Source organism: Aspergillus piperis, assembly GCF_003184755.1.
Source record: "Aspergillus piperis CBS 112811 unplaced genomic scaffold BO85scaffold_38, whole genome shotgun sequence".
Lineage (NCBI taxonomy): Eukaryota > Fungi > Ascomycota > Eurotiomycetes > Eurotiales > Aspergillaceae > Aspergillus > Aspergillus piperis.
This window is the reverse complement of record NW_020291628.1, coordinates 69,819-95,064: the sequence shown is the minus strand read 5'-3', so window position 1 is coordinate 95,064 and position 25,246 is coordinate 69,819. Positions and strand designations below refer to the sequence as shown.

Sequence of the window (25,246 nt, the reverse complement as noted above, 5' to 3'; positions counted from 1 at the left end):
AATCTCGTCATTCAAGCCTTGCTTTCCCTCCGTTCTAGATATATACCGTGACACTGTCTGTTCCTTTCCCGTCAAGACACAGATAAACTGGTATTACAGAGTACCCCTCTAAAGCTCGACGGCGCCAAGGCGGAGACGGGAATTGATCGTCGCGTGCGCTTCGAGGATCCTAGCTTGTGATTCCGGAAAAACGTTGCTAAGACCCTTTCATCTCCCCCCCAAAGTCGACTGGGCCCTTTAGTTTGTCCGAATTTCCGGAAGGCTCAGGAGATAATCTACGCCTCACCATCTTTGACTCAGTCATTCATCTTCTATTGACACTGAATTGGACACGCGACGCGAGTTTCCAGTTTTTTGCCCGCCGGACTCGAAGCGAGTGGCACCCCCGTTGACGACGGGGACGACTCATGATGACCGTTCCGGATAATAGCCACGCCCCGGATGGGGCCGATCGGATAATAAAATCCAGGAGCAGTGCTTCCAAGCCAAGCAAACGAGGAACTATCCGGTGGACAGTTGGGCTGGTGGTGCGGTAAGTCTTGCTTAAAAAGCTAGACCGGGATCTTCGGTCCACCGCGTTATGGAGTTGAACCGTTGCTAATCTGGCGATCAAACTGATAGGCTCTGTATCTGGTATGCTCTTCTTACGCCATTCCTGCGCTGCCCTTCTCAGCTCTCCGACCTTACGGATTCCTCGCCGCGAGTATGCAAACCATACCTTGTTGCTCGCTCCTATGTCGAGCCCCATGTGATGCCGTACTATAACGCTTATGGCGCGCCATATGTCGAGACAGCGCGCCCATACGTGCAGGTTCTCAATGAGAAAGTCTACGCGCCCACTTCGCGCGTCGTCAAGCACGGATATGAGAGATTTGGGGCACCCGCTTTGGATAAAGCCCAGCTTTATGGCCAGCAGCAGTGGGAGACGATTGTCGTCCCACAGTTGCAGTCCGCTAAGGACAGAGCAAATGGCTTGTACCAATCTCAAGTATATCCCCATGTTCAAACCGTCGAGGCGGCCCTGTCACCATCCTTCCAAAAGGCCAACGGCGCGATCAAGTCTGCATATGGAGATTACCTTCTCCCATTCGGCGCAAAGTATAGGCCTTTCATCGGTAAGACCTATACAGCGGGCCAGGATATGCTCACTACAACCGTACTCCCTTATGCGCAAAACTCATGGTCGGCGGCTATCTACTTCATTCATAGTACATTATGGCCCAGAGTCACCGGAGTCTACTCTCAGAATGTCGAGCCTCAGCTAGTTAAGATCGGAGAAAGACTGGCAAGTTATCGTGAGGAGAAGAGGCTGCGACAGGTTGCAGAGGAAGTGGAGAGGTAGGCTTTTATGGCTGTAATATATTTGCTTCATTTGTTAACTTGTCATTCACAGTGCATCTCAACAAGCATCGTTTCTCACTGCACCAAAGGCTACTGAGGTGGACGACTTGACGACGTCGTCCACAACCGAGCAAGCTACCGCAACGCCTACGCTGTCGCCAACTGAACAAGCTGCGAAAGCACGCAATAGCATCGAGAATGACCTGCGCACCTGGCAACAAAAGTTTGCCGTTGCTGCAGAGAAGGGGCTCGAGGATCTTGAAGAGCGCTTACAGGAGATAGTCGACGGGTTCATTGGAAGTGGCGTTCGCGCACATGGAGAAAGCTTGGCGACCGCATTGGAGGCCGTTGTTGACAACGAGCTTCTAGCTCTTAAGCGTCATATCAACAACCTCGCCGAGTCCTTGCCCAAAGAAGACGTGCCACAAGAGGAGCAGGCAGCGACAAACGAGCTTTTCGGAAACATCAAGGAAGCCGCAGTGTCTATCCGGGACCGTGCTCATGCCCTTCGAGAATGGCGCCATTCCTTCGACCAAGAGCTTACAAGGCGCGTTTCTTTCGCAATCAACTCTACACTCGATGTCTTGGATAGCGTTCGTGATCTCGGACTTCAAGAGGTCGGCATGCGTTGGGCCTGGATGGATGGTGTTACCTACAAGGATTGGGCTAGGTACCATGCATTGAAGGCGCAGTTCGAGGAATGGAAGGATGAGTTCTTGGAATTTGGCCTTCAGCATGCGAAGCTTGAGGAAGCGAGAGCAGTAGCGGATGAGATCTTGTCGCACGGAATGGAAGTTGCTGAGGCCGCCGCCAAGGAGCTGACCCGGCTGAGGGACGTTGGCAAGTGGAAGATCGCTGCCAGGGAAGCAAGCGATGACTTTGACACCAGATCTGAGCCTCCGCCTTCGTTGCCTAAGCCTAGCCGTGCCCCCAAGCCTGTTGTGGATGAAGAAGGACTGGCAGATGAGTCAGCCGATGCTGAGCGTCCGGATGGGACTGTCTTTGCTTATGATGCTGCCTCTCGGGCCGCGAATGACGGATCTGACGGCGACGAGGAGAGTATGGCAGATGATGAGGAGCACGCCTCGCCCCAGGCTAACGGTGGATTGCCTTCGGAATTCGAGTCGACTAGCCCTTTGGACAATGACCAGAATGCCGATGAGCTGAAGGGGGCATGGGGAGTAGCCGCGGCTGATGTGAGAACCCCGTCGGAAGGCGAAACACCACAGGCTTCTGGTCCCCCATTGTCGGCTGAGCAGCAACAGGCTGTTGCGGATCTCATCTCGGGTCTACTTGTGGACAAAGACTCTGCCTACGCTGAAGAGATCATGAACAAGCTGCACTCAATTTACGGGACTCCAGCGCCAACACCAGAGCCTTCTGTAGCATTTGACGACGCTTCTGATGAGGTCAGTGATTTCGATGCAGAGGCTACGAATGTCCCCTTCCCGGAATCTGAAGAGCCTATCCACGAAACCGATGAAGCGTCGAATGCATCATCCGAAGCAGACTTCGAGTCTAGTGCTATCGTCGACGACGAGGATAACAACGAAGAGGTGCAAGACGCCCCCGAGTCACTCCCCGAGGACATCGAGATAGAGGAGGTCGAAGAGGACTCGCCCATGGATGACGTTGAATCGTCCTCCGCAACTCTGGCTTCCAGTGCCAGCAGTGTTGTATCCGAGGCTGAGGAAACCATCATCCCTGAAACAACCCCAGCCGGCGAAGACAACTCTGCAGAGGAGTTGTAACCTGAGACAAGACAGACAAACAAACAGGGTTGGCTGTTATTTGGCAATTCTTTCATGATTTGATATCCCAAAACATTCTTGTTATTCGCTCGATTTACCATCTCAGGTCGGCCATGATATTCCCCACATAGTTTCCCCACGATTTGTACGTCATGATATAGCATTTCCATTCCCCCCTTATACCACCAGAACTTCCTCTTCCTACCTTTGCTGTGTACTATGTGCTGTTTTATTTGTTTCAATTCTTGTAACGGCCACTCGTGCTCCAACATTTATGTGCCCCTCTGGCACCGAAACCTTTTGCTTTTTGGGAAGCGCTCATCTCGCATCCAATCTATCTTCAGACACATTAAAATACAATTTGCTTGACCACAAGAAATGGTCAAATCCAACCGCGCAATGCGTAGCCATCCGTAGTAATATATATGCATAAGCCATCCCCGAACATCCACTCCAATCAAAATCCCAAAATAACAACCCACCCCTCCGAAGACCATCTCACCGATACTGCACCCCCCTAGCACCCCTCTTCTCCATCTTCTTCTGCCTCTTACTCTCCGCCGCACCACCTCCCTGCTCCTGCCCAGCACCCGCACCTCCCATACCCGCCAACCCACTCTTCATCCCCATAAAGGTACTATACGCCAGCCAGACCGAATACACCGGCACAACAATCCACAACCACCAAGCACGGTCCCCAAACAAGCAGGCAGCTCCAAGACATCCCCACGTCCAGTACAGCACGTCCCACATGTATTCCGTTAGTCCTGCGGCGCCGAGATCCTCGCCGGGAGAGCGGAGGGATCCATCAGCGGGGTTGTAGACCGGGCGGCCGAGGCGTTCAAGGTAGAATTCGATGAGAAGGGTCGGGCAGGCGAGTGTGAAGTAGGGTGTTAGGGAGCGGGGGCGGTTGAAGAGCCAGTGGAGGGTTAGGAAGAGGATGTGCAGGGCGGCACTGATGAGATGGGTGCGGGTGAGGAGGGACGCGTTGCGCGCAGCGAGGGTTTTGGCGGCTTTCTGTTGAGAGGTAGGTTAGTTATTTGAGTGAAGGTATATATTTTATGGGGGGAGGAAGCGGGGTATACTAACTTGAGCCATGGCTGTAAGTGGTGGTGGTAGTGTGTGGTGTGAAGTTGAGATTAATCTGGTATGATCGGATGACGATGCAGGTCGCGTGCGGATGCAAGTCAGGGTACTGGGTTGTAGGGTGTAGTGGGGGGTGGGTGGAAATGACAGGGAGCGATGATCCGCTCAGTGAATAAATTAACTAGCGATAAGCAAGTTGCATGATCGGGGAGGGATAAGGAGTCCAGATAATCGATTGATAGATTTGATTGATAGTGGGAGTGAAGATGAAAGTAAGTAACACTTGTAGTAACAGTAATAGTAGAAGATGGCGAATAGGGAATGGCGTTGCCCACCACAACCAACTGTAAGTTACTAACAGCCAAGCCGCCCTCCGCCTCTCACCAGCCACGCTCTCCGCCAGATTCGCTGCTCCAAAACATCGCCAGAAAAGGCGTCGTGAACTACGACTTCTGTCGGACTTTGCCGCTTCGCCCTTGGGCCTACTTTGGGCTTCTTCCGCGTGTATCTTGTCTGCCGCTTTCGTTGTCTGCTCGTCGCGACATGCGATTTGACTCCCTTTGACACCTTCCTGGGCCCTACACGGCGTCACGAGTCGTCCGGACGTCATCCACTTTCCCTTTCTCCTCTGCCACAGCTTCGCACTTCAACCCACCCCCTCTCGACTAGTCTGATCTGTGGCGGAGATCTAGACAAGAACTGTTGCGATCCATCGGGCGCAAACGAGCCAGGCGATATACTTTACTGGTCATTGTTTTGACGGGTGTTGACGGTCTAACAATCTTTTTTTCTCTCTGTTCCCTATCTATACAGTTGAAAGAAACACCACGTCGTCGTTGCCTCACATCCGGTTCACGCGGCGCTCCCCTCACATCTCTTAGTGTTCTTTTAATCCCTTTGGACTCTTTCTCAACTCCACCCATGCTGGTTCGGTGTTAACAAATTAACGGCCTCACCTGTCGCTCACCTGTTCCTTGATTCCGCAAAGCTCCCTTCGCGCCGTTCCCAATACGGACGTCAATACCGCCTCCTCTCCTGCAGCGCCTCTGTGATATCGCCCCCCCTCCTTCTCTCCCTCCTCCTTGAATGAATCCCACACCTCACCATGTCACCCTCCACCGCACATATATCGAGCCAACTTAGGCAATTAATATATTACCATCTTGATAACAACCTCGTCCGTAATGCGCTTTTCCTTGCCGGTCGGTTGCACGCCTACGAACCCCGAGCAGCGGAATCTTCATATTTACTCGCCTTGTGCCATCTCCAGAGCGGTCAAGTGAAAGCAGCATACGATTACAGCAAGAACTTTGGATGGCGAGGCACTCACCTGGGCTGCGCGTATGTGTTCGCTCAGGCATGCTTGGACCTGGGAAAATATCCTGAAGGCATCACGGCGTTGGAACGAAGCAAAGGACTCTGGTCCACAAAGAACCATTGGGGTACGCTTTGTTCAGCACTTCCTTGTAGTATTATGCTTGTCGCAAATGGACGCGACTATCATTTCAGGCTGATCACAGCTGACATTTTCTTTTCGCCGTTCCAGGAAAACACAGCGAAACGCGCAGGCAACATTTACCCGATGCGGCAGCGGTGCTATGTCTACAGGGCAAGCTGTTCTACGCGCACAATGAACTCAATGCGGCTGTTGAATGCTATGTCGACGCGCTCAAGTTGAATCCGTTCATGTGGGACGCTTTCTTGGGCTTGTGTGAGACTGGTGAGTATCGCGGGCGGATGGGGAGAATGCTGTCGCTAATTGTTCAAAGGGGTCAACATCCGCGTTCCCAATATCTTCAAGATGACACCCGAACTCAGCGCTCTATTAGCATCCTCCTCACAAGATGACTTGGACGTGTCTTCGGATAAGGCAGCACATCCCGCAGGTCCCTTGCAGTCGCAACCGAAACTGAACTCGAGCACCGATCCCTTTACTTCTTTGACGTCTCGGACTGAGGCAGTTGGCACGCATGGGAGCTCCGCTCTCTGGGAGAAGCTAAATGGCAGCACGGTCAGCGTGGCATCCACGGGTACATCAGCAGTTCCGGCAATCCGAGAAGGGACCGAAACACCTGGAGGCCAAAGCAGTGAGTCGGACGACCGCGTCATGCACCGGACAGACGCACCTTTGGAGCCGCCCTTGGCACCTGCACGGAAGAACCGAACAATACAAACGATTAGTGCCGATCACGGCATGGACTCCCCACCAAAGATGAAGCCTACGGGTATCCGACCCCGGACCAGAACTAAGCCCGAGCCCGATGAGTCGACTACAACCTATACGGAGCGCGAGCTCTCACACGGAGTCCGTGTGGGCGACCGCAAGCGAACTGTCTCTGGATCAGTTGCTCATTCCGCGCAGCAACCCACCGAACCTGGCGCGCCGCAACGGCGGAGCGTCCGCCTCTTCAACCAGATCAAGCCTACTACGAGCAAACTTTCTAGTACGGCGCTGGGGACAAAGGATGGTCGAGAAATGAAGAAGGTCAGGGCTACTGGTGCGAAGGGTCGAACTACAACCGCTCCTAGTGTGGGCCGGGTCGTGAGTGGCAATCGAAAACACATCGGTGACACGCATGATGGCGAGGCCAAGGACCACCGGCCAGCCACCTCGGCATCGAATGGGACGCACCACACTTCATCGAGAGGACCTTCGCTTGATCGGTCTAAAGCTGTGGAGGCATTGACATGGTTATTAGAGCTGTTCTCGAAGTTGGCGTCCGGATACTTTGCGTTGTGTCGCTATCGTTGCGCTGAAGCTACCCAGATATTCGCGGCCCTGTCTCAAGGGCAGCGGGAGACTCCATGGGTACTCTCCCAAATAGGTCGAGCATACTACGAGCAGGCGATGTATTCCGAAGCCGAGAAATACTTTGTCCGGGTCAAGAGTATGGCTCCGTCCCGGTTGGAGGATATGGAAATCTACTCAACGGTGCTCTGGCATCTGAAGAACGATGTCGAGCTGGCTTATCTGGCGCACGAGCTCATGGAAACAGACCGTCTCTCCCCTCAGGCCTGGTGCGCTGTTGGCAACTCATTCTCCCACCAGCGGGATCATGACCAGGCTCTGAAGTGCTTCAAGCGAGCCACGCAACTTGATCCTCATTTCGCGTACGGGTTCACTCTGCAAGGACATGAATATGTGGCCAACGAAGAATACGACAAGGCTCTCGATGCGTATCGACACGGCATCAGCGCTGACAGTCGCCATTATAACGCCTGGTATGGATTGGGTACGGTATACGACAAGATGGGCAAGCTCGAATTTGCCGAACAGCATTTCCGCAATGCGGCCAACATCAATCCTACAAACGCCGTGCTTATCTGCTGCATTGGACTGGTATTGGAGAAGATGAACAACCCCCGCGGGGCTCTCGCCCAGTACGGCCGGGCCTGTCAATTGGCGCCTCACTCGGTTCTCGCTCGCTTCCGCAAGGCTCGCGTGCTGATGAAGCTTTCGGAGCTCAAGTTGGCACTCACCGAATTGAAGGTCCTAAAGGATATGGCACCGGATGAAGCCAACGTGCATTATCTGCTGGGTAAACTCTACAAGATGTTGCATGAGAAGGCGAATGCTATCAAGCATTTCACGACCGCTCTGAATTTGGATCCCAAGGTAAGTGTTGAACCCTCACTATCCCTCGCCAAACTCGAATGCACCAGCTAACAGCTTCAGGCGGCGCAATACATCAAGGATGCCATGGAATCCCTGGATGATGATGAAGAGGATGACGAAGATATGGCATGATTTTCTTTCTCCCTTGTTCTTAGTATTCTTCCTGCTTCCCCTGTGTACTTCTTTGACGGGTTCCTGTTGTACATGAACCCATCTGTACCATGGAATCCCTATTGGCGAGGAGCGGCGTTTGTCTTTTCTCTTTCTCTCTTTCTGGGTTGAATTTGCACCAGCATCAGCATTACGAGGGCGTTCGCCGGTGGGTTGGTTAGAACTGGCATTGCGAGCATCCAGACCTCGCGAGGGTCGAGGCATCTGGATTGGATTCTGTATGTTAGCGTGGGAGGCTGGGAAGGGACGAGGCCGGACGACGGAGCTGAACATATCTTCTTGGAAGACTGTTGTCCGAGCGCCTGCATAATCGAGCTATTATTAGCACATTGATACCCACTTGTCTTCATACTTGTAGAGCAATGATACTAGATTCAGTTGGCTGGCGGTTGAGTACTATACCGGGATGTTGGGCGGAGCAACAGGCGGTGAGGCGGCAGAAACCGGCGGAAATCCATCCAAATCCGTTGAGACCGAAAGACGAGAGTTTGGGATTCATTGGATGCCGCGAAGATCTCCCTCTCTGTTCCCCTAAATTCAAGGTTTCTGTCAATCTTCTTCTCACTCTCCTTCTCTTCCTCCCCGACATCCCTCTTCCTAGTCCTCCTCCGCTTCCTCCTCCCCTTCTTCCCGCCACCCCTACCGCCGGGTCATGCACCGTCTTTGCGGCCCTCTCGCCTGACCTCGTCATCCCCAAAGTCCGCATACCCCAGAGAACCCCAGGTTCGCTTTGCCCCGAGCCCACCCTTAGGCTTCTGGCTATAAAGCCCCCATCTAACCCGTTCCTGATGCAGATCAGCCGGTTCTCTTACCCCACCTGAAAACCTCCTCTCCACCACGACCACCATGTCCCTCTTCTCCTACGTCGCCTCGGGCATCAGCTCCTTCGTCGTCTTCACGCTCTCTCTCTTCGCCCTCGGCCAAAAAGTTCCCCGCGCCGCCTTCGTCGCCCGGTGTCTCGCCGCCTATGGCTCCCTCCTCCTCTGCGCCACCTACGGCGTCGTCGCCTCAATTGTGCTCCGGATCGCTGGCTACGGCCGCATCTCGCAATATGCCACCGCGCGCAGTTTCAAGTGGGTCATGCGCTACACCACCGGCGTGACTTTCAACATCATCGAAGGTGCTGAACACCTGAACACCCGACCCGCCGTGTTCATCGCAAACCACCAGTCCGAACTGGACGTGCTCATGCTCGGCTACATCTTCCCTCCGTACTGCAGTGTCACGGCCAAGAAGTCCCTCAAATATATCCCCTTCCTCGGCTGGTTCATGTCCCTCTCTCGCACCGTCTTCATTGATCGTGCCAACCGCGAAACGGCTGTCAAGGCCTTTGATAGTGCTGCCGATGAGATGCGCAACCATCGCCAGAGCGTCTTTATCTTCGCCGAGGGCACGCGCAGCTACTCTGATACCCCGGAACTGTTGCCTTTCAAGAAGGGTGCGTTCCATCTTGCGCTGAAGGCGGGTGTGCCGATTGTGCCGGTGGTTACGGAGAATTACTCGCATGTGCTATCTCCCCGGAACATGAGGTTTGAGCCGGGCACGATCAAGATCAAGGGTACGTTTCACCCTCTTCGCCTTCTGGCTGGATTTATGAAGTTCTAACTACCAATAGTCCTCCCCCCAATCAGCACGGAAGGTCTCACGACCGCCGACATCGACGCTTTGACCAAGTCCACGCGCGAGTCCATGCTCAAGACCCTGCTCGAGTTGGCCGACAAGGACAAGCAGGAGGTGGATTCGGCGGTTGCCGCGAACGGCAAGTCCACTGCTGTGGAGCTGTAGGGATAACAAACAGGTCAACTTGTCCGGCTGATTGAATTAATGTTATCCCGTCTTCTACGATTACACGACACGATTGCTTAAATTGGCGAGACAGAGAGGGAGTGTGTGTGTGTGGATACCCCGACTGGTTAGGGAAACAGCAACAGATGTTGATGGGGCGAGAGGAGCTGACTGGAGGGACATAAATCCAGTAGAAAGAAAGACGCAGCGGGGGGTAAAGTAAAGACCTTGTCTTGGAGTTCGTCTGGCCATCCATTGCATGACGCGGCCCATGGGTTTCTTTCCTAGAGTGTATATAGAGCATATTCTTAATGCTTTTTTAGACCGTCACTTCACCAAAACCAACCTACGCAAACCACAATACCCACATGTTGTAGATAAGATACCATCACCCCAAACAAGCACACCTCCCCTCCGCACACTCCCTAACATCCCCCTCAACATCCAACCTCCTCAACCCCTCCCATACATCCTCCCCGTCCCCCTCTACCCTCCCAACCCTACCCCCCCTAGCAGCCGTCGCAACCAAATACCCCCCCTCAAACGCCTGCACCTCCACCCTCACCTCCTTCACCTCTCTCCCCTTCATCAACACCCTAACCCCACGATAAACCTCCCCATCCGTATCGGGAACCCTCACATCCAAGAACTCCAACTCCCTCAACCACTCCGCCAACAACGCCTCCCCCGTCATCTTAATATACGCCTCCTTCAGCGCCCAATACGCAAAGAACACCCGATAACTATACACCACCCCCTCCGTCGACGACACCGAGTACCCGTGAACAGGATGCGTCAGGGACTTTATTAACGACAGTTCCCTCGCAGAGAATATCTCCGTGAAGATGGATACGTACTCCAGGAATGCGGAGCGGGTAGGCGGGGATGGGTTCCGCGGGGAGCGGAGGTGTTCTGTTGTGCTGGTGATGTCGATTCCGACTTGGATTTCTTGCTGGTTGGCTGGTTTGGGGTTGGGTGGGATGGTGGTGCCGGCTAAGGCGACCATTGAGTCTTGGTGGCTGACGTTGAATTCGACTACTGGGATTGGGGCGGTGGATGAGGAGGAGAGGATTGCTGCTGATGGGATGAAGCAGGGTCGGTGGTGCGGAGCTGGGGTCCGGCTGATGGTGATTTGGGACCAGGGGATGCGGCAGGTGCGGTGGATGAAGAGGTATTTGAGCAGGTTGGAGGCGAGGGACATGTGCCGGTCCTTGAGGTGGTAGTATTTCTGGATGGCTTGTTGTTCGGTGGGTTGGAGGGTCTCGAGGAGGGGGAGGGCCGGAGAGGTGCTGGTTAGGGGCCGGGTGTCGATGTACCACCGGACGAGGGTGGGTTTGGGATCGGATGGGGTGGGCATTTTGGGTGGGTTGGTGTGGTGATGTTCAATGGAGTGAGATGTGAGATGTAAGATGTAGTGGTGTATCTTAGCTGATGTGAGGAGATCGGGTGTCTATGCGGAGGTGAGATGAGGGGTTGGATTGCTTTTCCACGAGGGTCATTGATGCATTCCGAGATTCAGGTACACCAATTATAAGCCTCAGCGCCCTACACAATGGTCCACGACCAGTTTATTGTCACAGCAAAGTAATGAAGGCAATAAATCTAGAATGTCAACATCTCCAATGTCAGGCTGAACGCGGGGCAGCACGTGGTGATAAGCGGTCCGACATTGATCCGCTGACATAAGGCGGCGTTGCTCCCATCAAATAAAGTATAGAGAGTTTGGAGTCATAGTTCTATTGTTGCCGCCACTGACTCACATTCTATACTTCGCCATGGGCTGCATCACTGTCGGCGTGCTCGCCTTGCAAGGCGCCTTCTACGAACATATCCAGTTGCTGAAGAGTGCGGCCGCCGATTTGCCCGCCAAAGACCGCAGTTCCGCCTCGCAATGGGACTTCATCGAAGTGCGCACCCCGCAGGAACTCGAGCGATGCGATGCGCTGGTGCTGCCCGGAGGCGAAAGCACAACCATGGCCCTTGTTGCCGCTAGGTCTAACCTTTTGGAGCCTTTGCGAGACTTTGTCAAGTATGTCTGGTCGATTTTCCGCATCATTGCTCTATGGTTCATACTGATTGGCATCCAGGGTCCATCGGAGGCCTACTTGGGGTACCTGCGCCGGTCTGATCCTCCTCGCTGAGTCGGCCAACCGCACAAAGAAAGGTGGTCAGGATTTGATCGGTGGGTTGGACGTGCGTGTCAATCGCAACCATTTCGGCCGACAGACCGAGAGTTTCCAGGCCCCTCTCGACCTGCCCTTCCTGGGCGCTAATCAGCCCGCCTTCCCCGCCGTCTTTATCCGCGCCCCCGTCGTGGAGAAAATCCTCCCTCACCAAGAGGGCGAACAAGTGGCCGAGGCCCAGCGTGAAGAAACTGTCATTGCGCCGGCGCGCCAGGCGGAAGACGAGGTCGCTCGTCAAGCCATGGCAGATAGTGTGGAGGTTTTGGCAGCTCTGCCCGGACGGGCTGCCAGATTGGCCTGCCAGGGAACGCCCATTAACGCCGATGACGAGACGGGGGACATTATCGCGGTCCGCCAAGGGAACGTCTTTGGAACAAGCTTCCACCCGGAGCTGACTGACGATGCCCGCATCCACGCGTGGTGGTTGCGCCAGGTCGAGGAATCAGTGAAGAAAAGACATGCCGCGCATCACACATAAAGAGGCAACATCATGACTGATGATGCATAGCGTTGGGGTAGTGGATGTAAATTTTTCTTTCTTGAATGCCTTTCTAGCAATGATAGAAATAGATTGTACATATAAAAACGCCGTTTTTGCGCCAACCTGAATATGTCTGTCTTCCCCTTTTTACTTACCCTTGCCGTACTCCTCTTCCTCCCGTCGTCGCTGGTCATCTGCATAGGCACGTCCATAGCCACCACGGCCAGGGTCGTATTCCTCGCGGTACTCGTCGCGGACCTGACCACCCGATTTACCACGTCTACCAACGTCAGCAGCCTGCACCTTTGAGAATCCCGATCATGTACATACCCGTATTGCCGACCCTCCTCGAAGCCAGGATCCAGATCCGTCCGGATAATTCTCTCATCCAGCTTTGTGCCACCAATGTATTTCAAACAGTCCAGCGCATCCTGGTGGGTGTAGTACTCGACGAAGCAAAATCCGCAGGGGGTCTTGTTGTACCGATCCAGACCCATAACTAGTCGCTTAATCTCGCCGCACCTGTACTCGGTCAGCTCGTTACTCGTAGATAGCGCATTTGGTGGTGGTTTCCGCTCACTTGGCAAATAGTTCGTGGATCTGCTCTTCGGTGGTGTAGAAAGAACTGTGCTGTTAGCATGGACTTGACAGAGGCGATCGTTCCATAACGTACAGATTACCGACGTAGAGAGTGGTGGCATCCTTTAGGTTGTCGACGGGATCTTCAGGCTTTTCGACCTCATCGTGGCTGAACTTGCGACGCTTGTTCTGAAGAGAGTTCACCAATTAGTATTGTAATGGTTCGGTAGCCTTGGGGACGAAGCTCACCTTGCCCAGGTAGTAGGCACTCGGCCGGTCGAGGCGTTCAACGGTGTTGTGAACGAGGGTGCTCATGATGCTCGGCGTTAGGCAAGCAAAAATTGAATAAAAGAAATAACGATGAACGCCGGGAAGCTATGTGAGCGGAGTTCACTAAACAACGAGAGAAAGTGATTCTGCAAAGAAGATCCGAACAGGTCGGGAAGCTGAAGCAACAACCAACGGGAGTCTTGCTTCTTGGCGCGCCGCCCTTCTTCAATCCAGCTTCAGCTTCCGCCCAAAATTTCCCCGACGGGAGCTGTTTATTGCCTTTCCTCTCCATCGTGCTTTCGGCTTCTTCCCTCCCCTCTCGCATTTGGCTTCAAGCGCAGGATGAGATTGTAAGGCTTGTCAATCTCAACTTGTTTGCCATAAAGAATCGCCCTCTACCATGCCGAAAGTCATTAGCTACACTCCGCCGTGGCTCTCGCGCCCGGCGCCGGGTGCCTCCATCTTTGCCAGCTCCGGCTCCAAATCACCAGAACATACACCCGGAACGAAAGAAGTCGTCTATTCGGGACCTACGCGCATTCAAGCGAAGCGGGGGAATGAACTATTTACCGTCGTTGATAACCAGATTCGCTGGTCCAGCCTGACCAGACTGAAGGATGAATGGCAGCACAACTCCAGGTCGAATGACAAGCAGCAGTCTGAGGATCGCACTGTGCAGTACAGGGTAGGACAAATTTACCAGTGCTTTATTGCTGATCTGAAGCTAAACTGATGCCGTATAGGTCCTAAATGTTCCTGTCTTCGAGAAAATCCGTCAATTGATTCCCTCGCCAAATGGCGCATTCCTAGCTATTGTTGCCGATCGCACCGTCTTCATCGCCGTCCTGCCTGATCCTTCCCATCTGTCTGGAACAGACAGCTCTCCCATCCGCGTGAAATCTTATCAGCTTGGTCCGACCACCCACGTCATTCCCGAATCGCCTGTGGTGTCAGCGCTATGGCATCCATTGGGCGTACACACCAACCTCGGGGGCTGTTTTGTGACTATCACGGCTGATGCTGCAGTCCGAGTGTGGGAATTGGATCGGAACAACCACTGGTCGTTTGACCGTCCGACCCTGGCTGTTGACCTGAGGAAGTTGGTGGACGGAACCTCATCGGACCAGGACTTTGCGCCGTCGGGATTCGGGAAGAACAAGGGATTCTCGGCTGACTTTATCGACATGGAAGTTGCGTCTGCTTGCTTTGGTGGCAGCGGAAATGAACGCGAGGATGCATGGGCACCTATGACTCTGTGGGTTGCAATGAGACCAGGCGATCTATACGCTCTGTGTCCGTTGTTGCCCTCCAAGTGGCGTGCGCCGTCAACTACCATCCCTTCGTTGACTGCGGCTATTGTTCCTAAGCTGGCTTCTTTGGAGGAGGATCCTGCCGAGTATGAGGATGACCTGACTGCCTGCCGGCAGCAGTACGACTGGCTGGCCGAAATTGATAACCAGGATCCTTTACATACGGAGTTTGATTCGGAGACGGGCTCTGGGTCTGACGTCCTCACGCGCCCAGCCAATCCCAGTGCGATCCCCAGATTACAGGGCCCGTTCCGGTTCGACACGGGCGATGAGATCGATGACCTGGACCTCTGCGATATCCTGGTCATCGGTGCCAAGGTCGATCTCGATGCGCTCATGATGGGTGAAGAGGTGCGCGCTCTGGAAGAGAGCGGAGATGACCGTCTGTCTGCCACGGTCATCTGCCTTTCGACTGGAAGCGGTAGAATTCATGTTTGCCTCGAGCTCGATGGCGTTGAAGGACAGTGGCTCCCTAAGGCGAAGAAGAACGTCTTCAGCACTCCTGTCTCTGAACCATCCGATCTCCTGCTCGTGGAATCCTTGGACACGATTAAAGGGGAGCGTGACTCGTCCAGCAACTGGCCTACTTTCACAAAGGATGCCTACTCGCGGTACAGCTTCTTCGTTACGAACACCAACAACGTCACCTATATTTCTCTCACTTCCTGGGTTCAGCGACTCGAGGCTGAGCTGCAGTCAGAGGACACCGCCGGCAGTTCTTTCCGCCTGCAAATCCTTTGCGAAGGCACTGCGTCTTTGAGAGAACGGATACTTGAGGTTGATGGAATTGCCGCAGGCGCCAAAGACTTGACGGGCCACCTACCAGCCGCATTGGTGTACTACGATTACGACCTGGGCTACTTGCTACTCACATCTCACTCCTCCACCCCTCACGCTGCCATCTTGGACGCACCAGAGGTTCTTCCCTCCATCGCCGATCTCCACATCTTCGACCCGGAGGAACAAGTCCCGGGCTCGCCCATCCTGCCCCCTCGTCGGCCTCCATACCAAGTCCCGGCCATCTTCTACGCAGAGCCCCCTCTGGAGTTCTTCATCGACAAACACGTCCCGCACCGTCAACGCCAGGCCTTGAAGGAGCAAGTTCGGCTATCCCCTGCCACACTGGACCTGGTTGCAGCTGCGCACCGCATCCTGTCCGCCCACACCAACGCCCTCGAGCGCGCCGCCTCTGACCTCTTCCGCCGCTGCGAGCGTTTGCAGGGCGAGATGCGTGATCAGCTGAAACAGCTCGCCGACGTGGCTGACCGAGTCAAGGGCGTGTCCAGCGAAATTGGCGAGGATGGCAAACGGATGGAGGGGTCCCGCAACGGAGAAGCACTGGACCAGCGACTGCAGGCAGCGAAGGACAAGCAGGCACAGCTTGTACAACGCTACGAAGCACTGCGTAACAAGGTCTTGAAATCTGGTGGCCGGCCACTCAGCGATAAGGAGAAGTCGTGGGTCACTGAAGTTGAGACATTGTCAGAGTCAGTAGATCAGCCGGAGGGCGATGGCGACCTGACACAACGAATCGCTGCTGTAAGTTCATTCCAGCGTGTCTAATAAGCATGATACTAACAATTTTATAGGTGAAGGAGATTGCCGGCGATCTCCTCAGCGAGGCCAAGACTCTTGCAGTCAAGTCGCCCATCGCCGCTGAACCCGGCAGTCCAGCGTCGCCAGGTGGTGCTCAACCCCGTGTTTCGGTTTCAGCACGACTACAAAAGCAAAAGGTTGCGGATGCTATGCATATGGTGGAACGAGAGTACGTCTGCTTCATTCTTCATGACTATAGGGTCATACACTAACGAGATACTCTAGATCGGCTATCATCGACAACATCACATCGCGTCTCGAACGGCTCAACACAGCGTTATAATGGATACCACAGTAGTTAGAAACATGCATGAACTGGCTTGTTTTGACTTGACTAGAAATACTACGAATGCAATCACGGTCAATCTCTTACCCACATCAAACAACCCCATCATATCGATGAGACCGTAGAAATAGAAGAACCCCTCTCATCCACCACCCTCGCCCTCGCCATCGCCATATCCATCTCCATAGCCTCCTCATCAGCCGTATCCCTCCTCTTAGGCCCCCGGACCCTCCCTCTCCCAAATCGCCTCTTCTCCCTCCCCATCACCCCAGCGCCATGACAAACGCGCGACGAAGCAATCGAATCACAAACTCTACTCAGGTCACACCGAAGCACCACCAGTTCTTCCTCTGAGGAGGAGGAGGAGGAGGACTCATCTATATATTCTTCCTCATCCCCTTCTTCTCCATCTCCATCTCCATCTCCATCTCCATACCAACCCTCATCACTACTCCCACCACTACCACCATCGCCATTATTATAACCATCATGTTCTCCCAACCGGAACTCCTGAACACCGTCATCCTGACCATGTTGTTCATCATCTACATCCAAACCAGCAAACTCAACGTCCGAGTCAAATCCCTCAAGACATGTCATTAGAGTGCATAGTCTGTTCATTCTCCGTTCGGAATATCTGCTGCTGCTGTCGCTGCAAGCTTCGCAGAGAAGATTATTCCGTCGACGCGTTCCCTCCACTATTATCATCTCGCGTCGCAGACACCGGTTCCAGGGGATGAGGCGGCAGGGCGTGAATGTTGTGGTGGTGAGGCATCCGCAGAGGGGGTGTTTGGTTGTTAGGGTTAGGCACATTCTTTTTGTTTGAGTGGGAGGGGGGTTGAGGGTGGGTTGGTTTTGGTTGTCGGAGGATGAGTTGCTAGGTTTGAGAGTAGTTAGTATGGTTATTGTCAAGGCAACTGTATGCTGGATTGTTTGTGTTGGAGTGTGGATGGTTGGATGAGGGAGAGGGATGGATATATATCTGGGGTGCGGGTAGGTGGATGTGTATGTTGTTTGTTGGGTGAGATAGGGAGAACAGTGATGCATGACATTAATTTAGAATATAATGACAGAAAACACAATCAAGTTGCAAGAGGTATATATATGTTCTTAAAGGTATTGTTGATGGATGGTACTTACCTCTTTTCAAGAAAGGATAATCCTAGTAGGGTTTGATGCTCACGTGAGAAATGAAGAGTAGTAGTGAATCGAATCACATGGATGAATCTGAATGATCTGAGAAGGAGATGATCAGTGCTTTAAGTATTGTACACAGAGAAAGTTAACGAGCGAAGAAAGTATGACCTCTCTCATTGTGAGATATGGTATGAACGGCAGGTGGTGTCGTTTAGCAGCGTCGGTATGGGAACTGTCAGATTATAACGGGCAAGTGTCTGGGTGTTTCCGACTAAATCCATACAGCACTACAGTGAATGTATTGTCAAAGCGATTTATGTTTTTTTTTATCTAAAGCAATGTATGGGTAAGCCCACACTTGAATAAAGAAATAGCCGAAATATCCAACAAAAGCAATTTCCCAAAACTGTTTATGCATGTTCTCGTTCCCACATCAGTCATGACACTCGTAGCCCAGAATATGAACAACCAAGAACTCCATAGCCTCATTAACACCATACTTCATGCAGCTGGTCGTTCAAGAAGGAAGAGCTAATAGCTATGCGGACCTGTTGCGAAGGCTTTCCAAGTTCGTGCAATTGCCTCACCACCTTCGACTTTTTGGGTAATGGCCGGTGGCCAGCTCATCCACAGCGACCTCGTACAAAGGAGAAAGGGGGACGCTCTTCGACAGACGAATCAATTTTCGGGTCTCCGTATGAAAATCTCCTGCTTCCAGGCATTGAACGCAGGGAGGACATCCGACGGTAAATGGGAGTTGAAATATTTGGTCGCTAGCTTGTGGTAGATAAATAATCTGGCGTAGTAGACCCCAACACGAAAATTCCACACCATTTCATCATGAAAATCTTTGTAGGCTGTGTATCTGCGCCGGTGCGAGCCCAACGTGATCGAACCTTCAGGGATTTTCTGGTCCGCCACCGCAATAGGCTGGTCTTTGACAGGCTTGTTGTCCTTGTCCCACCCAAGGAGGAGCTGGACAGATTGAATATGCCGTTGAAGAAACGGGGAGTCGTCGTCAGGGTGCAGGTTTTCATACCTCCTTCGGTACCAGGAGTTACAGATCCGCATGATCATAATGGCTTTGTAGGCCTCGAAGCGTATTCGTGAGACGACGTGAATTAACCTCGAGGGAAGGATCCTAGAAAGGTGTTGGGGAAGGTAGATGCATTCAGCTCTTATGCCAGACTGAGTCAGGACGTCATTGATGCGTTGTTCTGAGACCGACAGCATACCCTGCTCAGCCAGGTAGGCATCGACGGAATCAGGCCGAGGCGAGAACGGGAATTTGGTAGACTCAGGCGCTGGCAAGGACATTTTTGTTAAGAAATCTCTTTCTGAGATGGAATGTGAGGAGGTTGAGCGATGAAAGATGGGAGAGCATCAAATGGAGACACTGCAAAAGGACCGGACTGCACTTGTGCAGAGCGACGGAGAGAGCTGAAGCTCTCGCGGAAGCTCCCCATCACCGCCTCCATCTGCCTAGTCGGGCAGGCTAGTCGGACAAGGATGGAAAACCATAGATGTGACCGGATTGGACTTCCAGCTTTCCATTCCTTCATCTTTCCTTGATCCATGTTTGCTAGCATCAAGTTGATAGTCAGGGTAGTAAAGGTAGAAGAAGAAGCATCGTAACTGCAAATGATGATATCCCAAGCCAGTGTAACCGATGAGAAGCTTTGACAGATCTGATAGTCTGACAAACAGGAGTAATAGTTATCAGTGTCACCTCAGCAGACAAGTAGGACAGGATCCGAGGGTACACCAGCCCTGCACTCCGGTCTTGTGCTGACGACGTAGAGTAGGTTGTCGACTTGATCTGATTGATTATTAGGGTTTTGTTTGCTGACGGATAAAGCTAGTTTAGAAAGCTAGAAATTCAGATGTAGAGTATGATGTAGTTGTAGAGTTGTAGATAGATCACGGCTGGTACGCTATACAGTAGGACGAAGGTCAGCACAAAATCATTATGATACCACATCCAATAGCAGGGAGGAAGCGCTGCAGATTGAACAAACCGAATGAGAGACCAAATTTTGGGCTAGTAATATAAGGCGCCTCTCATATGCAAGTCACATCTCCTATCCAAGTCAGTAGCAACAGTCTGCAAGATACAGCCACCGTCCTGTAGCGCTTGATTTACGGCTCAAAGATACCTTGTGTACATTCATCAAGACTACATATCTACGTTGAATGACAAATTGTGAAGAAGAACTCATGTAAAAAGATATAGAGATCTCTTCCAAGTAAATACACGTATATATGTCATCATAGAAATTTACTGAACCCTGCACAATTCGATACGTTAGCAAGTGCTGATCAACAACGCAAATCTCTGAATCGCACTCAGATCACGTACCGTTCAATCAAATGGACACCAGAGGCCGTCTCCACAATCCCACTGACCTGACCAGGCTGGAGTGCAAAGGCGGCGTCCTCAAACTCTTTCTGCATCTCATTCCGTCCAAAGAAGCCCCTAACATAGATTAGTCCAGTATCTGCAGCGGTAGCATAAATACGTACAGATCTCCACGTTTCCTAGCACTGCTGCAGTCGGACTCCGATACAGCAATGTCACCCAGACTGGCTTCTCCCGCATTGATGCGCGCCTCGTGGCTTCTGAGGATCTCGATAGCCTCCTCTTTCGAACGGGTGATTTCAGCTTCCCTCCAGCTGCTGGGACGCCTACTATCCCTGTGCTTAACGAGAAGATGGCTGCAGCGGATCTTGCCCTCATTGTGACCGTTTCCATCAGAGCGTCCTGCGGGTCCGCTGTGGTAGTTGGCCATATAGAACTTGAGCTTCTCCGTATCTGTGTCGGCCGGCGGCTCCCAGCGAGACTCTTTCGTCATAGGGTTAAAGTAGTAGGGAAGGTTCTTAGAGTTGGAGTGGCGAACCTCCCAACCTGCCGGAAGACCTGTCTCTACCTGTAGTGTTTACAGTCAGCAGAGATCCCAATTTGGGTAAACATGATCTTCTATGACAGGATTGAGTATGGGAATACCATGTTGTGAAGAAGGATGTGTGTAAGTCTAAAATCTGCGGAGGAGTCTATAGCTTCACGAAGGAAGACAAGGATCCAGAAATGACGCGGGGGGACTAGTGGAGTTATATAAAGTTGCAGGAGTCGGAGAGGCTTTGCTGGTACTTGCAGCTGCGGGACAAACTGCGGGGGAGGGATGGTTGCAAACACTGCAAACATTGACGGGGCGGTGAGCTGCAAGTCATGGAACTAGCCGGTGGTGCTTGGTTCAACGCTTCTTCCGACTTCCATTGACGATCCCCCCGGCCATTTCTCTATTCCCATCAGCCACTCTTCGCGTCTTTCGTTTCTATCTGTTTCAAGTGAAAGCTTTCCAGCGGATACAACACACTCGCTCCATATCAATACGCGTGAAATCATTACTTTCCGGCACACTTCATCAGTAATACAACCTCCGAAAATGTCTGCCAGCCCATCCCCCTCTGCCGGTGGCGATAGCAAGCCCACCGATCAAATTCACTTTCGATTCTGCCGCGAATGGTAAGTTTTGATCTCTTCATTCTTTCTGAACCTTCTGCTAACGTTTACAGTTCCAACTTGCTCTACCCGAAGGAAGACCGCATCAACAACCGGTTGATGTTCACCTGCCGAACCTGCCATGTCGGCGAGCCCGCAACCTCCTACTGCGTTTACCAAAACAAGCTCAGCACTCAAGTCGGAGATACCGCTGGTGTGACCCAGGATGTGGGATCTGATCCTACGGTTTGTCTCCCAGGTTTCTGTGATCATTGTGGGGAAGAGATTACCTGCTTCGTCTGTGACACATCCTCTGAGGACTCCTGGTCCGAAGAGGATTATGATGGCTTTTCGTCGTCATGAGGTCCAGCATGCGCCGCGCTCGTGTCATGGATAAATTCCAAGTTGTCTTGAAATTTCCGTGGCTAACCCACTCTTTCCTTAGCTTCCTCGTTCCAACAAGCTCTGCCCGAGCTGCGGCGAAGCCGATGCAGTCTTCTTCCAGTCGCAACAGCGTTCCGCAGAAACGGGAATGGTAAGCCTTCATGCCGGTTCACCCCGCATCCATGAAGGTATCGGCTGACGCTTACTTTCCAGAAACTTTACTACGTCTGTTGCGCGTGCGGCAATGTTTTCGTCTAATGCTCGATTTGCCATACTACATGTCATGTACCTGATACCCGATCTTGGTTTTTGTTCCGTTAAGCAGCATTTTTTGTGGAGTTCTGGCGATGTTTGGGCAAAGAAAAGGGGAGTTTGAAAAGAGAAAGAAATTTCTATTGCTACAAACGGGATAAATATAAGAACAATTCGCTTCCAAATAAAAGGTATATCCTACACATGCATCGGCGCCAACGACAGGATCTTCGACCACTGTCGTCCTCGTAGTTCCGTAGCCACGACACCTAGTATATGTCAGTAAAGCCATTTCTCTAATACCGACTCAATCATGTTCCGCTGTAATTGGCTAGACTGACCGTTCATTCTCGTTCCGATGGGGTCTCCGGACTTGTTGACGAGAACACAGGCATTGTCATCGAACTTGACGATCGAACCATCGGGGCGCTGCATTTCCTTGGCCGCGCGGACGACAACAGCATGGCGAATGTCTCCTCGGCGAACCTTGTTGGCGATACCGACGTTGTTGCTGCTGTCGGGGCCGAAATTTCGTTGCTTCTGGACCACGACCACGATGCGGTCACCTATTCATCCCGGAACCCCAACATCAGTGTTATCCCTTTGATAGTGAATGGAAACGGCAAAATTATCGTACCAACGGTGGCGGGGCGCTTCTTTTTCAGGACATTCACGCACTCGACAACGGCGGCGCCGGAGTTGTCGATGCAGTTGAGCATTGTCTGGATCGGGGATTTGTCAGTCCGCGAAAAATCTCCTCTCCCCCATCACGAACATCAGTAGAATCGCTCACACACCTTTAATTGAATCATCTTGACTGTGTACCCTGTCCGGAGGTGGAAAGAACGACGGGGGGGAGTGAGGGGAGTATAGAGAGAGATGGGGATGGCCGAAAGAAAAGCAGCGCCAGGCAGTTTGGCGGGCCGGCAGGTTTCGCCGACGACCGACCCCGGACGGGGGCACTGCAGCAGCACCAGCGCCAGCCTTCACATTAATTATTACTATCATGGCAATCTGCGAGTTTGTCCTTTCATGCGCGCTAACCTTCACTGCCTCTCCTTCTTTTCCTTTGTTCATCATGCCAGTCACTCCTCTTCGTATTCACGTCGTTCCCTAAAATTTTCCTTCTCAATCCCGCTCCTTTCCCACCCCCCAAAAACTGTTTGGCGCCCATATATATTTCTAGTAGTCTCGTCTTCTCTGCTTCCCGACCTTCCGCTGTTTCTTCCCCTTGACGCTTTGACGCCTCATTCCTACCATTAATCCACCCACACTCTTATCACCCCCTCAAATCTTCTTGCATGGGATCGTCTGGGTCGACATTTCACGATGCCGGTCTCCAAGGCAAAATCCAGCCCCTCCGATGACCGTCGGGATCGGCTTACGCTCGCGAAACTGGCCAGCTACGACGACGTCGCAACAGATGCGCTGGTTGACCGTGTACGTTTATGACCCTCGATTGGCCGTCATGTAGCTGGTCGCTGACTATACTATCCTCGCAGGCGTACTTTTGGACCAACACTCGCAAGAATCGCACTAAATACAACCCCGCCCGCGGCATCAGAGATGATGATGTGGCTAGCACTCTCCTTCACGATGTCATTGTCAACAAAGACGCTGCCAAAGCGGAAGAGAAGCTGTTGAGCATGCCAGGTCTCAAGAAGTACCTGGCGAAGCTGCCTACTGACCGGGAGAAAGAATGGTTTCGTCGCCATCTCCGCAAATACATCCAGATGTATCTCCCCGATTCCCCCTTTGAGGTGACTACGACCAATCGCTACACGGTGACCGAGCATGAGGCTGCCATCTGCGCCCGCAAATTCATTAAGCAGGGCCAGGAGATCAAGTACCTCAGCGGGACCCTCGTACCCATGACCAAGGAAGAGGAGCAGGATCTGGATCTGAAGAGAAAGGATTTTAGCATTGTCATGTCGAGTCGCAGAAAAACCCCCTCTTTCTTCCTGGGTCCCGCTCGGTTCGCCAATCACGATTGCAACGCCAACGGTCGACTGGTGACGCGCGGCATGGAAGGGATGCAAGTCGTTGCCATCCGCAACATTCATATCGGAGAGGAAATCACCGTGTCCTACGGAGAGGATTACTTTGGCATTGACAATTGCGAGTGTCTTTGTTTGACGTGCGAACGGGCCGTCCGCAATGGCTGGGCGCCTCAGCTCGATTCCGACCAAGAGAGTCCCGCTTCCACGCCAGCTTACGACGAGCCTGCGCCCTCTGAGGCTCTCCTTTCGCCCAAGAAACGCAAGCACGTCTCCGACACCGATTCAGAGAGCTCTCCCTCGTCGACTCCCCGCAAACGAACCAAGTTTACTCGCCAGAGCTCCAAGTTGAGATCCGAGGTCGTGTTTTCTGATCTCACACCCTCGATCGAGTCTTCCACGGTCCAGCCAGCGGGCACCGGGCTTTCCTCCCAAGCTTTATCCGTGCCACACGCTGCCGCAGCCGAAACCGCCAATGACCACGTTATCGACAACAAGAGTGACATCCATGCCGAATCGACCGCGCAAAGCACCACCACTACCACCGCCGATCCTGATTCACCCGGTTCACTGGACGATTCGCACCGCTCGTCAACTTCAACAGCCGCGACGTCCGTTTGTGACAACCCGGTGCGAATCAAGGTCGAGGAAACTACCGAGACTACCGTGCAGGCACCAATTTTGACTGTCGAGGGACGTCTGGATCTCTCCACCGGTCCGGCCGAGCCAGAACGACGTATGCTGGGTGTAGACAACGATGCATTGTCGGACTTGTCAGACTCACTCGAACTCGACGAGAAGCTTGGTACCGTGGTGAAAAAGTCCCGAAAATCCCGCAGCAAGGAAGTGGTTCCCTCAGTCGAGGTTGAGCCGCCCCGTGCTCGGGTTCCTGGCGATTACACCAAAACCTCGAAACTTCTAGCACAGGCATACGACCGCTGGGTGGATTGCCGCACATGCAACGCTTGGTTTGTTCAGCAAGATTCCTACCTGACGCGACGTGAGTGTCCCCGGTGCGAACGGCACTCCAAGCTGTATGGATTTCAGTGGCCGAAAACCGACAGAGAGGGCCCTGGAGACGACGAGGAACGGGTGATGGACCACCGCACTGTGCACCGATTCTTGTACCCCGAGGAAGAAGCGCTCATTTCGCGCAAGGACCGCGGTGTCAGTTTTGGAATAACCCCGACGCCCGAACTGTCCGAGCCTCACGCAGAGACCGAGGACAGTGAAGCCGGCGAGGACCGACGCAACACGCGCGCCAGCCGACGACGTACCCGGTCCCTTCGGATGACTATGTAATGATGGATACGGATCGATTTTGGGAGTACTAATCCTGGAGTTTGGTTTTTATTTGGAGTCCGGTTTGGAAGAATAGGCGTTCTTTTCACGATGGGCACGAGCGTTGCCATGAGCCCGGCGATATTGAAAGGCTTTTTGAGACGTTTGAAAGATCTTGCTTCCCATTCATCTGGTCTGGCTTTGGCTTTGTCCAGTCTAATGATTCCGCATTTGGTTACCC

At 52.9% G+C, this 25,246-nt stretch overlaps 14 protein-coding genes across 14 annotated transcripts; 7 read left to right on the top strand and 7 right to left on the bottom strand.

Annotated features, from left to right (window-relative positions):
- The first annotated feature begins 200 nt into the window (after window positions 1-200).
- On the top strand, window positions 201-3,578 carry BO85DRAFT_432664 (uncharacterized protein). Its single transcript, XM_025658390.1, has 3 exons — window positions 201-532; window positions 622-1,338; window positions 1,394-3,578. Exons 1-3 carry the CDS (start codon window positions 408-410, stop codon window positions 3,090-3,092), a joined length of 2,541 nt encoding a protein of 846 aa, XP_025509823.1. The 5' UTR covers window positions 201-407; the 3' UTR covers window positions 3,093-3,578.
- Window positions 3,558-4,274, bottom strand: BO85DRAFT_214702 (SND2/TMEM208 family protein). Its single transcript, XM_025654638.1, has 2 exons — window positions 4,182-4,274; window positions 3,558-4,109 (listed from the first exon to the last, which is right to left on the bottom strand). Exons 1-2 carry the CDS (start codon window positions 4,188-4,190, stop codon window positions 3,591-3,593), a joined length of 528 nt encoding a protein of 175 aa, XP_025509822.1. The 5' UTR covers window positions 4,191-4,274; the 3' UTR covers window positions 3,558-3,590.
- A 762-nt stretch (window positions 4,275-5,036) lies between these two features.
- BO85DRAFT_214629 (anaphase promoting complex subunit bimA) lies at window positions 5,037-7,975 on the top strand. Its single transcript, XM_025654636.1, has 4 exons — window positions 5,037-5,620; window positions 5,725-5,898; window positions 5,948-7,794; window positions 7,855-7,975. Exons 1-4 carry the CDS (start codon window positions 5,284-5,286, stop codon window positions 7,924-7,926), a joined length of 2,430 nt encoding a protein of 809 aa, XP_025509821.1. The 5' UTR covers window positions 5,037-5,283; the 3' UTR covers window positions 7,927-7,975.
- Window positions 7,976-8,457: 482 nt separating this feature from the next.
- Window positions 8,458-10,116, top strand: BO85DRAFT_409042 (1-acylglycerol-3-phosphate O-acyltransferase SLC1). Its single transcript, XM_025657428.1, has 3 exons — window positions 8,458-8,688; window positions 8,760-9,523; window positions 9,581-10,116. Exons 2-3 carry the CDS (start codon window positions 8,812-8,814, stop codon window positions 9,748-9,750), a joined length of 882 nt encoding a protein of 293 aa, XP_025509820.1. The 5' UTR covers window positions 8,458-8,688; window positions 8,760-8,811; the 3' UTR covers window positions 9,751-10,116.
- BO85DRAFT_214674 (4'-phosphopantetheinyl transferase family protein) lies at window positions 9,827-11,466 on the bottom strand. Its single transcript, XM_025654637.1, has 2 exons — window positions 10,316-11,466; window positions 9,827-10,157 (listed from the first exon to the last, which is right to left on the bottom strand). Exons 1-2 carry the CDS (start codon window positions 11,105-11,107, stop codon window positions 10,083-10,085), a joined length of 867 nt encoding a protein of 288 aa, XP_025509819.1. The 5' UTR covers window positions 11,108-11,466; the 3' UTR covers window positions 9,827-10,082.
- A 40-nt stretch (window positions 11,467-11,506) lies between these two features.
- Window positions 11,507-12,493, top strand: BO85DRAFT_432649 (pyridoxal 5'-phosphate synthase glutaminase subunit PdxT). Its single transcript, XM_025658389.1, has 2 exons — window positions 11,507-11,779; window positions 11,838-12,493. The coding sequence occupies exons 1-2, from the start codon at window positions 11,526-11,528 to the stop codon at window positions 12,409-12,411; spliced, it is 828 nt and encodes a 275-aa protein (XP_025509818.1). The 5' UTR covers window positions 11,507-11,525; the 3' UTR covers window positions 12,412-12,493.
- BO85DRAFT_454448 (nuclear cap-binding protein subunit CBC2) lies at window positions 12,245-13,439 on the bottom strand. The gene is made up of 5 exons (XM_025661290.1): window positions 13,243-13,439; window positions 13,088-13,182; window positions 12,995-13,039; window positions 12,745-12,936; window positions 12,245-12,694 (listed from the first exon to the last, which is right to left on the bottom strand). The coding sequence occupies exons 1-5, from the start codon at window positions 13,306-13,308 to the stop codon at window positions 12,562-12,564; spliced, it is 531 nt and encodes a 176-aa protein (XP_025509817.1). The 5' UTR covers window positions 13,309-13,439; the 3' UTR covers window positions 12,245-12,561.
- A 94-nt stretch (window positions 13,440-13,533) lies between these two features.
- Window positions 13,534-16,546, top strand: BO85DRAFT_409033 (uncharacterized protein). Its single transcript, XM_025657427.1, has 4 exons — window positions 13,534-13,948; window positions 14,007-16,112; window positions 16,163-16,338; window positions 16,395-16,546. Exons 1-4 carry the CDS (start codon window positions 13,664-13,666, stop codon window positions 16,450-16,452), a joined length of 2,625 nt encoding a protein of 874 aa, XP_025509816.1. The 5' UTR covers window positions 13,534-13,663; the 3' UTR covers window positions 16,453-16,546.
- A 14-nt stretch (window positions 16,547-16,560) lies between these two features.
- Window positions 16,561-17,348, bottom strand: BO85DRAFT_432643 (uncharacterized protein; the record flags this gene model as incomplete). Its single annotated transcript, XM_025658388.1, has 1 exon — window positions 16,561-17,348. The coding sequence occupies exon 1, from the start codon at window positions 17,266-17,268 to the stop codon at window positions 16,561-16,563; it is 708 nt and encodes a 235-aa protein (XP_025509815.1). The 5' UTR covers window positions 17,269-17,348.
- Window positions 17,349-17,968: 620 nt separating this feature from the next.
- Window positions 17,969-18,932, bottom strand: BO85DRAFT_524792 (uncharacterized protein). Its single transcript, XM_025665439.1, has one exon. The coding sequence runs from the start codon at window positions 18,907-18,909 to the stop codon at window positions 18,271-18,273; it is 639 nt and encodes a 212-aa protein (XP_025509814.1). The 5' UTR covers window positions 18,910-18,932; the 3' UTR covers window positions 17,969-18,270.
- Window positions 18,933-19,793: 861 nt separating this feature from the next.
- pin1 (peptidylprolyl isomerase ESS1) lies at window positions 19,794-20,700 on the bottom strand. Its single transcript, XM_025661289.1, has 4 exons — window positions 20,597-20,700; window positions 20,116-20,519; window positions 19,952-20,068; window positions 19,794-19,880 (listed from the first exon to the last, which is right to left on the bottom strand). The coding sequence occupies exons 1-4, from the start codon at window positions 20,597-20,599 to the stop codon at window positions 19,871-19,873; spliced, it is 534 nt and encodes a 177-aa protein (XP_025509813.1). The 5' UTR covers window positions 20,600-20,700; the 3' UTR covers window positions 19,794-19,870.
- A 164-nt stretch (window positions 20,701-20,864) lies between these two features.
- BO85DRAFT_454440 (DNA-directed RNA polymerase II core subunit RPB9) lies at window positions 20,865-21,917 on the top strand. The gene is made up of 4 exons (XM_025661288.1): window positions 20,865-21,115; window positions 21,166-21,337; window positions 21,537-21,626; window positions 21,689-21,917. The coding sequence occupies exons 1-4, from the start codon at window positions 21,036-21,038 to the stop codon at window positions 21,731-21,733; spliced, it is 387 nt and encodes a 128-aa protein (XP_025509812.1). The 5' UTR covers window positions 20,865-21,035; the 3' UTR covers window positions 21,734-21,917.
- BO85DRAFT_454439 (mitochondrial 54S ribosomal protein uL14m) lies at window positions 21,847-22,595 on the bottom strand. The gene is made up of 4 exons (XM_025661287.1): window positions 22,525-22,595; window positions 22,365-22,449; window positions 22,069-22,293; window positions 21,847-21,996 (listed from the first exon to the last, which is right to left on the bottom strand). Exons 1-4 carry the CDS (start codon window positions 22,537-22,539, stop codon window positions 21,926-21,928), a joined length of 396 nt encoding a protein of 131 aa, XP_025509811.1. The 5' UTR covers window positions 22,540-22,595; the 3' UTR covers window positions 21,847-21,925.
- Window positions 22,596-23,056: 461 nt separating this feature from the next.
- On the top strand, window positions 23,057-25,026 carry BO85DRAFT_443643 (SET domain-containing protein; the record flags this gene model as incomplete). Its single annotated transcript, XM_025658884.1, has 2 exons — window positions 23,057-23,167; window positions 23,230-25,026. The coding sequence occupies 2 exons, from the start codon at window positions 23,057-23,059 to the stop codon at window positions 25,024-25,026; spliced, it is 1,908 nt and encodes a 635-aa protein (XP_025509810.1).
- Window positions 25,027-25,246: the final 220 nt, after the last annotated feature.